Genomic DNA, 16,763 nt, shown 5'->3' with positions numbered 1-16,763 from the left:
AACTAGAGAAAGCCCTTGCATAGAAACGAAGACCCAACACAGTCAAAAATAAAAATAAATAAATTAAAAGAAGGCTCAACATTTAAAAAAACAAACAAAAAAAAGAAAATCAAACCCTTGTGTTAAACAAGAGCTTGAACTCACAATGTCCCCTTCTGTAGAACAAGCCATTGCAACTGAAGTTTTTAAGAGACTAGAGCCACAAGTTGAAAGAGGTTTCTGAATTATGCTTTAACTGTTTCTGTCCTCCCCTCAACTTCTACTTTTGACAATGGAGTCTTCTCAATTTCAAAATATCTAGGTAGAAAAACGGACCATGTGCTGTGATGCTCAGCTGCCCTAGTCACAGCAAGGTCCTCTGGCCTGAGAAAAAGGACGACACCTGCACCTGAGAATTGACCTCAGATTTGGAGTTCTCAACACCTCACTGGCTCACGTCAGGAAAGAGACTTCCCTTTTATGCTCCTTGTTATTTATAGAATGTTCCCTTTCCTTATGTTTTAGGGGTGGATATATGAGATCAACTGTAAGTTTTAGGAAAATCCTTACAGTCTTAGTGTCAGGTATTCATCCTAACACATTCCTCTTGGAGGAGTTGCTAGATCCATCTCCTGAAAGCGCTCTCCAGTCGATGCCCAGAGGTGTTTCAAAAAACCCTGGGCTCATTAAACACCACTCCTCAAAATCTCATTCACTTTTCTCCCCAAAGCCTCATATGGATTTTCTCAACTTAAGATATAAATGGTGTTATGGACTGAATGTTTGTGTCCCCTCCAAAATTCATATGCTGAAACCCTAACCCCCAAGGTGATGGCATTAGGAGGTGGGGGTAATTAGGTCATGAGGAGGGGGAGACTTCATGAATGGGATTCGTGTCCTTATAAGAAGACAGCCTTCGGGCTTCCCTGGTGGCGCAGTGGTTGGGAGTCTGCCTGCCGATGCAGGGGACGCGGGTTCGTGCCCTGGTCCGGGAGGATCCCGCGAGCCGCGGGGCGGCTGGGCCCGTGGGCCATGGCCGCTGAGCCTGCGCGTCCGGAGCCTGTGCTCCGTGACGGGAGGGGCCACAGCGGTGGGAGGCCCGCATACCACACACACAAAAAAAAGAAGAGAGCCTTCTTCTCTCCCTCCTCCCCGCCATATGAGGATACAAAGAGAAGACAACCATTTTCAAACCAAGAAGTGGGTTCTTACTAGACGAGACACCACCTGGATCTGCCAGCACCTTGAACTTAGAGATCCAGCCTCCAGAACTGTGAGAAATAAATGTCTGTGGTTTAAGCCACCCAGTTGATGGTAATTGTTATAGCAGCCCAAATGGACTAAGACAAATGGAAAGACCCGAGAAGCAAACTTAACAAAAATTCCCAATGCACTTAAAACAGAATCCAGACACCATACTCTGGCCTAAAGATGCCAGGCAACATTGCTGCCAGCACTCCATCCCCAACTCACATTGCCCTTGTCTGTGCACATAACGCGCCAGAACAAAGATCCTCCTTGGACCACCAAGCTCTTTCCTGCCTCTGTTGTTTCTATCTTGAACGTTCTCTCCACATCCCCTTCCAGGTCTCAACAAAAGAGACCTGCTCTCTCAGGCTGCTCTGACAACCATTCTAAAGCAGCTTCCTTGCCAACTCTGCCCAATCACTGTTTATCCCATGATCCAGTTTATTTCCTTCATAGCCTTCATCACTCCCCTAGATTACCTAGGTTATTTATGTAATTACTTGTTTATCATCTTTCTCCCCCTAGGAGCATGGAAGCTCTAGAAAGGTAGGAGCTTGCTGTCTTGTTCACCATGGTATCTCGCTGATGCCTATACAGTGCGAAGCACGAGCAGGTAGTCAGTAAATACCTGTTGAACCACTGACTCATATAGCGACATTCAGTTTCTTTTCCCACAAACCATATGCCCAGTACTACAAACCACTAAGAGTTAGTTATAGCAGAATTTCTCTTCTCCCATTTTTTCCTACCTCCACTTCTGAGGAAGGTCTGCAATGAGAGGGCTTCAGGGCTGGAAGCAAGAGGGAGGAGAATCGTGGGCTGCGGTTTTCTGAGGTTCATTCTCACTGTCACGATAGACTAGTAAGTGTCCACAGTCATACACACCGTGCGTGTTGTTGGGTTAGTGCCTAAAGCCCTTCTCCTGGGCTCTGTCAGCTCTGATTTCTCTAAACTCTCCCCAAAGCCCAAGGACTTGAAGGCTTGGACTCTGGAGACAGAGAGACTCAATCTGAAGTTTGGCTGTGCCACGTCCCAGTCACGAGACCTTATACTCCTCAAGCTCCCACGTCGTCTATAAAGTGGGGATGACACAGTACCTACCTGTTAAGGTGGTTGTAGGACTCAGTGGGAAATTCGTTCAAGGACTTAAAGTGCATGGCACACAGCACCCCACCAACAGTCATTGTCCCAGCACACCCCCCAGGAGTGACCCCTCTTCTCCACGGTTACTTTTCTCAACACTCTTAAGTTTTAGTTCAGGGTGTTTGCAGAGTTCTGGAACATAGAAAGCCAGCCAGCACACACCACCCTCAAATAATCAGGGTCAGTGTTCTGAACAGAAGGAAAGGACCTCCTCCCACCTTTGTGATTTCCATACACCTGTCACCCGGCCTGCAACTGGGATGACTGTTACCAAGTGAGTGCGTTGGGTGTTTAGTTGGACTCAGGTAAATGGGTTCCCTTCTGATCTCAGGCCAAGTGTGTAATGGTTTGTGGAATGCTAGCAAACAAAACAAACAAAACCTATCAAAGCAAGAGAAAGGAGGGAATCTTAGAATGTTTCTGTCCAACACCAATCTCAATGAGGGGTATGAAGAAACAGCTCTCCTCCTTAATTACAAGGCGATAAGCACTGCTGCCTCTCTCTACTGCACTTGCAAAGCGGCTCTCTTCAAATAGCTCAGTGACAGCAAGGGGGTATAATAATATTTACAGGCTGAATTGTGTTTTAGACTTTAAATATTAATACGTAAAATCTTATCCACATGTAAAATCATAGCATGGTTTCTTCTATACCCTTGGTTCATTAATCACCTGCAGATTTATCTTGAATAAATAAAATCAACCTGGTGCCAATGGCGGGGCATCCAAAGGAAACAGTTCTGCCGACAGCTTGTCTCAGGCAAGCTAATTCCCTATCGCTTCGTGCCTCAGTTTCTCCGCAATGAAAAATGGGGATCAGGAGATCTTAATGAACAATCATGGTTCAAACGAACAAAGGGACAATAACAGTGACAAATAATGAACAGAATAAAGCTAACCGAAACCAGGGCCTTTAGAAAGCCAGGGAGCAATTGCCACGCAGCATTATCTTGGAACAGGGGGAACAGGATGCTGCTGGCTGGGAGTGAGGGGACAGCCCTCCCTGCGGAGCTACCTTCACAAACTGCACGTCGCTGAGGATGTGGACTGAGTAGTCGGGTGTGTAGAGGTTGTTGCTGCTACTGCACAGCTGGGTGTTGCTTCCCCCAAAGTCACTGCGCTCACGGCTCGGAGACTCGGAGCGGTTCAACCCGCTGCAGCGGGAAGGGGACCGGTTTACTGCAGAGGGTGAGAGAGAGGAGAGGGAGGAAAGGCAAGGAGGGAGGGGTGGGGAGGAAGGAGAGGGGAACAGAAAGAGGGAGAGAGAGAAAGGGGTGTCGTTTACCGAGGCCTCGCAGTATGTTTAGGTGATGGCAACACCGGGTGGCGGACTGGGCTCTCTCCCCTCCCATCAGAGCCCAGGAAAATGCCTGGCTGCTCCATTTATGAGGAGCAAATGCCCAAGGCCTCGTGGCCCCACTCAGCTCAGGTTCCTGCTCCCCACGACCTCTAGCAGCGGGAAGCTGGGTGGGCCGCTGCCTTTCTCGGTTCTGGGGTACGTGCAGGAGATGAGGACCCTTCTATGAGTGTGGGTTGCTACCCCAGACCATGAGACCCTCTATTGGGGTGAGTTCTTTTATATAAACTCCATTCACAAACCTTCTTTTAGGAAGGCTGAGGCCTTAGGTTTGCCCTAAAAACCACCTGTCGCAGAACAGGTAAGCAGCCCTCACCATGGTGAGGGGATGACGCAGGCCCCAACACTGGCAGGGCCGGGGACAAGCGGAGGCCCATAAACCATGTGGATAGATATTTAAATCATGTCAATAAACTGTTAAAATATGTTCTATCCTTGTCTTTGACAAATATAACTTCTTAAAAACCTAGCAGGCCAGATAAGGCTCCTTAAGAGTTTTGTGCTGGAAAATGGGCTGTAGGGGGAGAACCAGCTCTGCCCTAGGACTTTCTGGCCCCGTCTCCCAGAGCTGTTTGGGTGGGGAATTCCATACCTGAAACGTGGTCTAGAAGGAAGAACACAGCTCTGGGTGGTACATCCCTTTGGCTCTGTGAACTACTCACCCCACAGAGAGGCGTGGAGCTGAGGAGGGCCAAAGAGAGGCCCCCTAAAGGGTGGGTCTAGGGCAGGGCTCTTTCTAGGCTCAAAGGCCGGAGGCTGGAATAACCCTCCAGGCCTTCTGTCAAAGGCCTCTTAAATGTTCAGAGCCGGCTTCTTTTTCCATTTTCAAGAACCACTTCTTGGGAAAGTTCAATTAAGACCACATCACTTGGTTTCAAAATGGACTGTGTGAACTACCCTCCCAGGATCAACAGAAGAGAAGAGAGGTTCTTAAGGTGACCCTAGCATTATCTCCACCACAGAATAACCCTGAATGAGAGACCGCAAAGCCCCTCCCACCCCTCTGCTTCCCAACTGACGCCACTCTTCATTTCTTCCCAAAAAAGAGAAATGGGAGGCTGTCAGCCTCTCCTAACTAACACAGATTCAGTTCAGGTGCTCCAATGAAGAGTCTGATTCCTCAGAGATTCTGCTCCTTGGTTCTTTCAGGGAAGAACCTTGGGAATTTAATTCTGTCTCTTAAGATAATGCTGCCATCCATCAAAATGATTAGCATCTATTTGGAGTGACTTCTGAAGGTCTGTCGATGTGTTTAGCTGCCAAGCTGTTATTGCTGTCTGGCAAACCATGTAGTAGTGGAAAGACTAAAATGACCATAGGTTGAATCATTTTCTCATTAGAGCCAGAATAATCACTGCCTTGATCAGATTATAGAATTAAGGGTTCCACCTCCAGTTTTCTCCTTCTCAGTAAGTGTCATTCACATACATGCTGTTACTTAAACCAGAAACCTGGGAGTCTCCCGTGACTCCTGCCAATCTGTCAGCCCCACATCAAGTCTCCACTTCCCCGACATAATAAACTCATCTGCCCCTACCTCTGTCTCCACTCAAGTCCCAGTTACCATCACCCTCGCCTGGACCACAGTCTGGTCTCCCCAGTTATAATCTCATAATCTGTTCTCACCTCAGCTGTCAAAAGCACATTTTAAAAACACAAATCAGCTTCCTGTTGAATCTCAATAAAATCCATACTCCTTGCTGTGACCCCTAAACCCCCTATGACTTGAGCCCTGCTTTCCTGTCTGATCTCATCTTGGGGCTCCCTCTCCTCGCCTGCTTGTTCTGCTCTAGCTTACTGGCCACCTTGGGGATCCTCAAACATGTAAGCATACCCACCTCAGCAGATGCCGTCTCCCCTGCTCCCCCTCCCCCCATTTTAGCACCATTCCCACCCCTGCTCTCACTTCTCAGTCATTAGGTCTCAGCTGAAACACCGCCTTCTCTGAAGACCTGGTCTGGCCACCCTAAGAAGGTTACCCCTATTTTCCTCTATCACTGTCCCCTGTTCATCTCTTTAAAGCACTTTTCACAAGTTTTACTTAATTACATGTTTGTATTTATTTGTAATGTCTACTCAGTTCAATGATAAATTCTATGAGGGCAAAGACCTTGTCTTTTCTGGTCATTGTTGTACAGCTGGTACCTAGCACAGTGCCTGGCCCAGAGTAGGCACTCAATAAAAATGTACGGAATGAACAAATCCGCACCTAAGAATCCCTGAAGGAGTTTTTATTTAGAATCTAAATTTTGTTTTAAAAAGGTTTCAGGGCTCTCAATCACCCTGGAATCAGAAGGCTTTCCCCCTGCAACCTAAGTCATTTTAGGGAAGCTGACTTCTGGAAGTGAGGGGTGGGTAGAAGAACACTCCAGAAATGCACTGGAGTGTTAAATAGTGCGCAGTGAGACTCCAAGGGCACCAAGAAGCCTCAGGCCTTGGCCCATAACTTGAGGAAGAGGCCGCAGCGAGCATCAAGACCTTCTGTCTGTCTGCCTGTCTGTTTAATAAGAGCATGTGAAACGGGGGGTCCTGGAGTCAGGTCTCCTACTTATCCGCTGGGTGACACCAGAGTGACCAGGGACCGAGAGGGACAGTGACGGTGCCATGGAGAACAGAGTGGAGCACCAAGGTGACTGTAAACAGCAGTAACATTGGGTGGAGAAATACCCATTTCACGTCTGGTCCTGATCCCTTGAAAACAAACCGATGAGGTCTGGCTTGCCTAGGCCCACCCACTGTGGCTGTTCTGAGGCGGTGACTGACTAAGTAAGTCGGTGGTGTTTCCTCAGGGCTGTTGGTTGTGGAAAAGGGGGGCAGGCAGTCCTGCAGGAGTGCAGCTTCTTTGGTGTGAGCAGAGTCTAGAAATCACACCTTGATCTGGTGGGTTTTATCTTCAACTCAGTTTGGAACGAAGAGAGAGAGTGTGGGCAGGCGTTTGTGGTTTCATTTACCCTGAGGAATGACCATTGCTCCTTGATAATCCTCCACCTTGCCTGGTGGGACACGTGCTTCACATACCCCACATCTGCTGTTCTACATCCTCATCCCTTATGTCATAATTCAAGATAGGGTCAGGGAGGCTGATAGGGAACCACAACCCTATTGTATCTGCTAAACAACTTCTGCCTGAATCACTTCTACTCCCTGTTGGAAACAGAGGAAACAGCTTCATCCCTGATCTCCCCAAACCTCTCATCTTCACTGGCACCCAGCACAAGCATGTCACCCTGCTGTCACTCACAAGGACCCACATGTCAAACACAAGCGACATCACTGTTGTGCTGGGAGGAAAAACGTGTCTTTTTTAAAGTAAAAACAATGCTATTGAAGCTTTATTCATAAAATCCCAAAGGATTCCCAACACCAGAAGATACAACTGTCTTACAAAGGTCGAGTATATAAAAGCAATTTTTAAATGACAAAGGAATCCTCATTTCATGACAAAGAAAGTCCCAGCTCATCTAAGTGTTGTGCAAGATCAATGTTTTTGTGTCCCAGAGCCTTACATTCCTCAACAGGTAGGATGCTGATGACTCGGCATTTTGGTAATTGTGCACATACACTCAAGAGGTTCCTGAGCAAGGGAAATGGAAATACTCTTAATAAAAAAAAAGAGAAGAAATCAGTAACAGACGAGTGTCCCAGCAGCATGGCAAACTACTTCAAGTTGTATAATTCCCCCTGGCATTTCCTAAGAGCACAGAGGCACAGCTTGGGGGAGTGAAGAGAGAAGGAGAATCCTAAGCACAGTGCAAAGAGGTCTAAGAGGCGACAGATGAGCATGAAACTGACCACAGGACCCCTCAACAGGGCCCAGGCCAAGCTTCCGACATATCCCCTGCCCACTTGTGCTCTTACATCATACCCTCAAGCTGGCCCTGGAGAGACTGGCAGGAGGGCAGGGTTTCCTGCTCTAGACCCCCAAGTGCTGTGGAGAAGTGTGGCAGACCTCATTCCTGCAGACTTCACATGGTCAGTCTGCAAGAGATATCTGTCCTGGATGGCAAGTTGGAGTTACTGAGCTTGGGTGGAGAAGACACCGGGGTAAAATTGGGTCGGGGTGGGAGAAGGGGAGGAAGAGGATTTTAAACTGCAATTAGGACTGGATGGAATCTCCCCTCATTCTGCACTGATGGGCAGGGGCCCTGAAAACCTATGCACAGTTCTGCTTTACTCATGACACCTGTGTCTGGAGAGCTTTTGCAACTCTATCACAGGGGCAGGACCCACGACACAGAAGAACATCCCACTCCCCTTTTCAGTCTGGGGATTTGAGAGGAGGTAGGGCTCAGCAGCTGCTCGCTTACATCTTTCAAAGCATCAGTGAGGGATGGGGAGGAATAGCTCACTCTGGTCATTGTCACTGTGCCACGGGGCATCTGTGTTCACTAAACTGGATGGGGGAATTTAATTACATAGGCTTACAGGATTACAAACTAGGATTATTAAAATTCATCATTCTGGGGTAATATTCAACATCAGACAACCAAATGCCAAAAGCTCTCTGTCAAAGCTACAATGTGAACCCTGCAAATCAGCCCAAGTTAGGAGTCCAGATGAACTCACTCACGTTACATGGAGCTTTAATGGTTCCCAAATGTTTACTATGCAAGAGCCGACCCAAAGGAATACTTCCACTTACCACATTTCACAAAGTAAAAAGATTATTTTTAGGTACTCCCTTTATATTCTGGGGGAAATCTAACCTCACTGATCTCAGAGTACATTACAGATGGACAGCTGGGCATTGTAAAAGGACCCTTGCTTGCGACCTCTCTCCTGCCTTTGTGCTTTTGTGGAAGGACTGTCATGGGGAACTTGGAATCATCTCCACCACTGGGAGAAGAAAAAAGGGATGAATCTGGGGAGATCTGCAGTGGGGCCGTGTACTCTCAGCAGTTTTGTTTTTAAATGAAAGCACCTGCAAACCTGGCTAATTACACCACATTCTGGAGGTAATCCACACACCACTCTGCTCTCCTTATTTCAAATAAGGCTCAAATAGAAGGAAACTGCCTATGGGTAATGGTGGCAATATTTGGTGTAGGGACCACCGGCCTCAACCCAGAGGGAGCACCTTAGTTCATTAGCACAGCTGTTTTCAAAATGCAGACAAGTCACAGCCCTCTAGAGGGCACAACACGCCCACGTTCAGAAGGGCAGCAAGGTCCCGGCCTAGAACAGGACCTCAGAGACTTGGATACCAGTCCGCATCCTTCTACCTTCTTACTACACCTTTGACAGTGACCCAACGGCTTAATTTCTCAGAGCTGCTTCCTTACCTATTGTTGCCCAGCAATAATTCCTAACTTCCAGGGTTTATCTAAGATGGGGGTAAGACATAATATACGTAAATTAATGTATCTGGATCATAAATCAAGTATGGGACCAGAGTGTGCCCAGAACTGCTTTCCATAAAAATCCAATGACTGAGGCTTCTTCTGCTGATATGGAACAGAAGCAAGAGCTACTAGGAAATACCAGATTATAGGTCCTGGGGATGTCACCCGGTCGCTAGGAAAGCTTGGCAGTTGGCTACAGAAAGAGGTGAGACAGAAGATGGTGGGAAGAAAAGAGCCAAAGGAGAAGCAGAACGTTCCCATCTCTCATTTTCTGCTGCTGTGCCCATCACTGCTCCACTCTGCAGAGTTAAACCAAGGGTGGGAATAAGCTGGCCTTGCCCTCCCCTGCTTCCTATTGGGTTGAACACACACAGTCATGGAAAAGTGGGGGGAAGGTTAAAAGAGCTCTCAGGAGCACATGGCACCAGCCAGAGTTGGATCGGAAGACTCAGTACCTCCTATAGGGGGACTGCACAGCAGAAATGAGTCACCTTAATTTTCATAATAAATACCGATGAACTAGAACTAACCTTCATAAGTAGGAAGTTATAATTAACTAGGTTGTCTGGTTAACTAAGGGTTAATTTAAAAAAAAAATAACTCCTGCTCTCATGCTGTCATTCTTTTTTTTTTTTTTAATGCTTTGATCCTTTTCGTTGAAAATCTTTTAAAAATGTCCATCTTTCCTTTCTGCTGAAGCTTCCTAGCACGTTCTTCATTCACAAGATTCCTCACATTGGAAGGATCTTGAAGGTCCATGATGCGGTCATTTCTAATTTTATGGGCATGTGGGGGTGACCACTTAGCTGGGGAGGGTACCAGACTGGCATCTCCCATTGACAGTACTCCTGTAGTCATCATGAAGGCATGAGCTCTCACAAAGCAAGAAAAAAATTTACTTCTTGGTGGAAAACCTCCACTAAGTAAGAGAGAAAACTGGTGAAATTTGAGAAGGTGATTAAGTCGTCTCGTCCAGATAAACATGGGAACCAGATGGTTTTTGATGGAAAAATGTGATTTGTGAGAAAGTAGAAATCAACATAAGTAGTTCTGAAGTTGCAAATTTGGGGGTTTGAGGTCCCAGAACAGAGCCTTTTGAATGTTGAGGGTCTACTATACAGACAGTGAAACATAACTGGATGCTTGATGCCGGAGGCTACGGTGAGGCCTCAGAATCATCGCCAAAGCATTGGGATAAGGGAGACAGATGGAGAGGGTATGGGAAATTGGGCTGTGCTTTAACTTCAAGGTAACTTAACAAACAAATTCTTAGTTTGGTCATTACTTGCTCCATGACCCTAAGAGATCAACGTCTAGGGATGAAAACAATATAAACACTTAACTGATTGTTCAGATTTATTACATTCTACTCAATCCTTGAGTTACTGTGTGGCTCTGTGAGGAGCTACTTTACCTGATTAAAAAAAAAATCCAGTAACTTTTATTTAATTAACAAGAGAGGTTAAGCCTGATGAAAAGTTGTTTTGAAAATTTTACATATAGCATCCTTTGTATGAGCAGAGCTAGAGGGAATATGGTCACTACACAGTAACATTACTAGAAAGATAAGGAGGGGTTAGTGGGTTAGCTAAAGGCAGAGACCACATAGAAGAAAAGATGGAGGAAAAATAGGAATAAAGCATAGTCTTTCATTGTTGCTTCCTATTTTTCTTCTGCTGCACCCCTTATCCCTCCATTCTGCAGTCAGACAAATGATAAGGAAAAATTCACACCATTCCTCACCCCACCATTTCTCCATCTACGTACACAGATATATCCTTCGGGGCTAAGTTCACACGTGACACCATTGAACCAGCAATGCCTGGTGAGTGAGTGCAAGTGAGTGTTAGCCGTGCAACGTGCTGTGCCTTGGTCCTGGGAGAGACTAGTTGGGAGAGACTAGTTTTCATGTGGGACAGTGACAGAGACCAAAGGCCTCTTGCAAACCCCATGGATCTATGGAGATCGAGACCCCATGCATGTTTACCTGGGGAGCCTGCCAGAGAGTCCCCTCTGCTGAAGACGAAGGTACGAGACACAGAGATGGGCACTAAAGAGTCAAGGATTTGTGAGTTGCGTAAGGGAAGATAAACATAAAAGGAGAGAGACAAAGAGCAAAGCGTGTGAGACAGTCTGTTCCCGGATCTTCACAACATCACATTTCTCTGCCAAAGTGAATCTTGCCTCTGGAAACATGAAAATTGCATCCTCTCACAAAGTCACTCTCCAGAAAGAAGAAAATAAAATAGACTTTGCTGAAGGTCTTCCAAAAAGGTGCACAATAATTTCTGAGGGAATCAGACCCGCCAATGACAAGAACAGGCGGTGCCCCAGCAGGGAGTGTGTGTGGGCAGTGTTCTGTCTGAGGCGCCTTTTGGAGCCAGCAAATGTGCTGGGAGCCCAGCACTGTATTCCCGCCGGGCTCTCCCAGCTGCCTCAGGTCTCCAGCTCACCTGTGGGAGGGGTGAAAGCAAGTGCATGCTCCTACTAGGGGCATCCTCGAGGAAGCTGTCTCCTGCCTCAGACTCCTAGGAGCTCCCTCTGTGGTCACAGTGCTGGGGGAGAAACTGTGCGTGGCTAGAGCCTTGGGACACAGGAAGGGCAGCATTTCTCGCAATCTTAATGTAAATCAACTTGATAAACTAAATCAGTCATTTCTTTGCAAGTACAAGTGCTCCAAACCACCTCTCTTCCTATCCCCTTTTCCTTCTCTCTCTTTCCCCACAGAGTCTGAAATGGTGCTGGCTATCGCTTGGGGCCTGGGTGGGGTGGAGTGTGTAGCAATACTCCAGTCCTTTCCCGACCTTGACCCTGATCAAGTAGTGTTTCTGCATAGGAACCTGTTTTCATCTCTCTTATCTGGTCATTCCCAGAGTCTCTTCCAAGGAGCTAAATGAAGTCAGAGTGCAGGTGACAGCACACTGAAATAGGTGGCTTCCATAGTCTTAGCTGCTGAGCCCGATGACTTGCCTGAAATTATCCAATAGTACAAAGGAGTGGGGAGGGGAAAGCCTTATACCTACCTGATAATCATTTGCTTTGTCAAATAATCATATTCTTTGTCAAAGAATATTTTAACAGGCCCCTAGTGTCACGAGACACACTGGAATAAGAAACCCCATTGTCTCAAGAAGAATCCTAGCACTTCTGGGCCACAAATTACATGTATACCCAGCCAAGCAGATAGGAGACTTGTTCTCTCTCCAGTTGCACACCACTGTGGGCATCTGTTCTGGTCACGCTGAGCTCAGGCCCCGCTCCTCCAGAGTGCCAGGCTCACCACGGTCCTCCTGGGTTCCCTGGCAATCAGAACCAAGACAAAGGAGATAGTGCTGACTGCGTCCCCTTTGCCCTGCACAGGAAAACCAGAGGGACTTACTTGTAACCTCGAGTTCAACTGTGAGGCATTGGTCACAGGGCCAGTGTTCTGGCAAACTCATTGTCTCCTTTATTACCCTCAAGGCTGACAAAGCTCTAGGCTGGCATCAAGGACAGGGGTAGTTTGGTAGACTGAGACCCTACAAGAGTTTACTGCCTTGTGGCTCAGCTTAAGCTCTTCCTCAACCTACAGGTGAGGTCCTTGGCCAGTGAAAGATGCTGGGTGGCTGGACCTGGGCTGAGGGTGGACCTGGAACAAGGCGGGGCAGGGGGTGGGGTGGTGGTCTTTGGAGTTCTTCACACTTTGCTGTATTAGGTAAGGAGGCCTTGGCGGGGAGGATGGAAAATGTCTCCATACCCCTACAGGCTAATTTAATTTCTTTTTCCTCCTGAAGATTGATAAAGATGCTCAGAAGTGTGGGGAGGGAAAGAGAGGTTAATATTTCTTTTTAGTTAACCAGTTTTGAAGGAGAGATTAGTGTTGCAAATTTACTGTGTCTCACATATAAAATGGAAGGATTTTGATAGAAAGAACTAGAGACAGGAAGGAAGGAAAGGAGGAAACCAGATAACATCTTCTTACTACTTAAAAAACTTTTTTTTTTTTTTTTTTTTTTTTGCGGTACGCGGGCCTCCCACCGCTGTGGCCTCTCCCGCTGCGGAGCACAGGCTCCGGACGCGCAGGCTCAGCGGCCATGGCTCACGGGCCCAGCCGCTCCACGGCATGTGGGATCTTCCCAGACCGGGGCACGAACCCGCGTCCCCCGCATCGGCAGGCGGACTCTCAACCACTGCGCCACCAGGGAAGCCCAAAACTTTTTTTTAAAAGAAAGAAAGTCATCTAAATCAGATGGGCTTGGGAGCTTTAGGTAGCTCTTTTCCCCTAGAGTTCCCACATCTTTTGGTCTTATGGAAGAGCCAGAATAAGGCCAACATGTCTAGGTAACATTTCATATCCCAAGAGTTACTCTACCATGAGCAATCCCCAGTGTGATGGATGGTGGAAATCTCCTTTAGAGAACCAAGGTTTACCAGGTCCTGTAGACCATCCCTCTCCCATCTAGATTTCTTGTTCTGAGAACTGACACTTCCTTCATCAACCTTAATTGAGACTTGTTGGTTTATATAAGTATAATAATGTACGAGGACGTTTTATTTTACAGCTCTCCTTCAACTCATCTTGGACCACCCCTTGGGTGTGGGCAGCTACTTCAACTTCATTTCAGACATCTGCTGGGCTAGGATGTGAAGTTACACTGCAAATTGTTCCAATATTTCCACATAGAAATTACATTCTGGAACATGATGGATTTAAAATCTCTATTTCATTGTACTGTGTGAACTAGTCAGGACACCAGAATGCATCTAGGTAAATCACCAACTTGCTGGGTGATTTGGAGCAAGTCATTTCTTTAGTTTCTCTGTGTTAAAATGGTATCTACTTTTCATGTGCCACGGATTGTGATATCAAGCTTTGGGTCCCTCTGATAAATCCCAGTAAAAAGCACTATGTAAAATCTTTATGATGAGAAAAAACACCCCTTTGGCATTAAAATGGCCACCATAAACACTAAGAGCTGAAAGCAATGCAAAATTCAGACCGGTGAATCAAAGAGAAATCTAGAGAAATAATGCTTTCTGGATCACACTTATATCACAATAAATGCCATGCTCTCTAAGCACAAGTGCAATAACTTATGCAGGAAACAGAGAGAAGGTAGAGCACAGAAGGCACAGAAGACACCCGCCAGCAGCCCCGTGCCAGCCCCCACCAGCATGCACGGCCAGCTGCAGACACTTCTCCACCAGCTGAGATGTGGTAAATGAGGAAAGAGAAGCAGATAAGCAACATACGCACCAGCCTGGGACTTACGTCCTAAGATCTTGCAGTCACTTCTTACTAACCGCCACAGACACAATAATAGCGTATTAGGGTTTGCAAGTAAAGGACAGTGGGTGAATTATCACAGCAGTGAAGGAAAGGCTGAACCTCCACCAGAGCACACAAACCACCTGCCTGCATTCCCTGGCAGGTGACAATAAATGGGGCCTCCCCTCACAACCTCCCTCCCCCGTCATTCGTCATTTGCACGTGAGCAGAGAAGCAGCAGAAAACATTCCAGACACGCAGAAACTAAGCCCCCTGTGGTCCGTGGGTACCTGGCAGAAAGCAGTGTTCCTGGCAGAGCATACAAAGAGGCTGCCAGCATTTGTGTTAGCCCTAGCCCAGGCTGAGAGTGCTCGGTCCACGTCCCCAGAGTGGGCTGAGGCAGGACCACAGCAGGGAGGATGAGGGAGGGGTTTGAGAGATACATACGAAGGACAGAGGATCCAGCCAGACTTCCAACCTTCCGCACATCGTTATCTAAGGACAGAAGGATGCAGTGTGTTTCAGAGGCAATTCAGAAAACACACCTTCTTAAAGGAATTCTCCCTCTTCCACCCCCCCCCCCCACAGCACCAATCAACCCTGTAAAAACAGGGCAATCAGGTGGAAGTGTAAAAAGTAAAATAAACTTGTCTTTTCATATTGAAAATTACCACTATCCATCCCTAACACTGGGTAATGTTACAGTCTACCATGTACTTCCACATCTAAAGCCTGGGAAGGTAAAAGGCTTGTTCAGGGTCCATAACGGGAGTCACAACTTGAACCCAGATGCATTTTCTCCACTGTCCCACTGCTTCCCCAATAAGCTATGGCTTGGAAACTGGAATACCTGAGCAAGCAGTGGTCATGATGGCTGGGACACCATAGTAGGTGAAGGCTCCGTTCTCGAAGCGAAGGCCTTCCTTACCAACCTCCACCTCCACTTTACCCTGGAGAAAGAAGGAAGTGTACTAAGGGTGTGGACAGCACTTCCAGATCTACTAGTGATTACGACCCTAAGCACTTCTGCTTGGATAGTAAGTGGACTTAAAATCTTATCACAGGGAAATGTGAATTCTGTCTGGATACGTTTCAGAAACAGCAACTCCAACTTCAGAAGGCCTTGGCAGTAAATGACTTGCTTAGTTCATAAAGCAGCATCCCGTCACGTACATCCAAGCTTTCCCTGCAGACTGTAATGGCTCTTCCATGATGCGGGTCCAGGCACCAGCTAGCCCAGAACCCTGTAAACTGCCCCACAGGTGTAGTCTGAGACTAAACCATCTCTAAGTCTGGCTGAGATAAAGCCTGATTCTGTGAGAAGCTTGTGCATATAGTGTGCATCTATGTGCCTGAAATCCACTGCATGGATCCGCCCACACCCTATGAAGCCTGTACTATTTTTATCCCCAGTTTATAGATGAATCATTTCTGAGGCTCAGAGAGGTTAAATAGCTCGGTCATGGTTAGTTAGACTTTAAAGCTAGATCTTTCCAATTTCTGAACCTACATTCTTGCCACTACATTTTACGCCTCCAAGATTTATTTGAAAATGGTTAAGTTTATATTAGGCATAAGACTCTATGTGTTCCTTGTGTTATATAAACGATGTAACAGGACACTTCTCCATTTCCAACAGTAAAGAATGCAACTCCATTTCTGGAGAAGAGAGGGCATTTTATTGAGGCTATCTGGAAGGATGGGTGTGAGGCACACTACCGAGTCCGAGCAGACAGGCTGCAGGGGAACTGTAACAGAGAGGCCCTTTCTAAGTCAACGTGAGTTTAATGAAGATTTTAAGACAATCACTGTATTTAGGGTTCACCAGATTCTGTTGGAAAGAGACAGGGAATAGGGACGGAGTTAATGGTGGAGCCAGGCCAGGACACCAGCACTACCTAGTGCTGGAACCATGCCTGACACTTACTTACAGGCCTTTCCAGGCACCCGGGGCAAAGGGTGACTCTACTCCTGTGAGTACCGGGAAGATGCTGCCCCTCCTTCATTTGCTCGTTTATTCCCTTCCCAGTCTTCTGAAGGAGGAGAAGATTAAGGGACTGCAAAGGCTGAAGTGTACTAGAGAGAGTGGATGTGTTCTGTGCGCTTTCAGAGAGCAGAGCAAGGACCAGTGGGTGGAAATCAGAGATGGTGAGATTTCAGCTCAACAGAGAGAAGGGCCTGAAACAAGAAGTGCCTGAAGTTTGGGAGGCAGTGCACAGTTGCATTCGCGGGCATGGCCAAGCAGAGACAAGGAGGTGTTAGCGATTCTGTAGGGCAGCAGGTTTGGAAATTCAGCGGCAGAACCTCTCTGCTGGGAGGTACCCACTGCATCCCACCACAAACATCGCTGATGTCAGATTAAATGCCATCAAGATCCCACCACTCCAGGACGCCAGCCAGTCACACCTGTCCCCTCTGAGCGTCGCGGACAAACACCAACACCAAC

General features: G+C 47.1%; 1 protein-coding gene across 9 annotated transcripts in view; it reads right to left on the bottom strand.

The window, feature by feature from the left end:
• The window catches only part of CNNM1 (cyclin and CBS domain divalent metal cation transport mediator 1), a 49,572-nt gene that overhangs the window by 8,531 nt on the left and 24,278 nt on the right, over positions 1-16,763 (bottom strand). For 5 of the 9 annotated variants that reach the window (XR_004482624.2, XM_049697097.1, XM_033425753.2 and 2 more), the window contains 4 exons: positions 15,168-15,267; positions 14,765-14,812; positions 11,057-11,119; positions 3,386-3,549 (listed from right to left, as the gene is read on the bottom strand). The exons of 1 other annotated variant lie outside the window; for it this stretch is intronic. Coding sequence is in view for 7 of the 8 variants with exons in the window: in XM_049697097.1 (XP_049553054.1) it covers positions 3,386-3,549; positions 11,057-11,119; positions 14,765-14,812; positions 15,168-15,267 (375 nt within the window). In the remaining variant the exon portion in view is untranslated. The remainder of the gene's footprint in view (positions 1-3,385; positions 3,550-11,056; positions 11,120-14,764; positions 14,813-15,167; positions 15,268-16,763) is intronic. 3 more of the 9 variants (XM_033425754.2, XM_012532542.3, XM_004268438.3) reach the window with 1 other exon arrangement.

The sequence above is a fragment of the Orcinus orca genome, chromosome 14 (genome assembly GCF_937001465.1).
Source record: "Orcinus orca chromosome 14, mOrcOrc1.1, whole genome shotgun sequence".
NCBI lineage: Eukaryota > Metazoa > Chordata > Mammalia > Artiodactyla > Delphinidae > Orcinus > Orcinus orca.
This window is presented reverse-complemented; position numbering and strand designations above follow the sequence as displayed.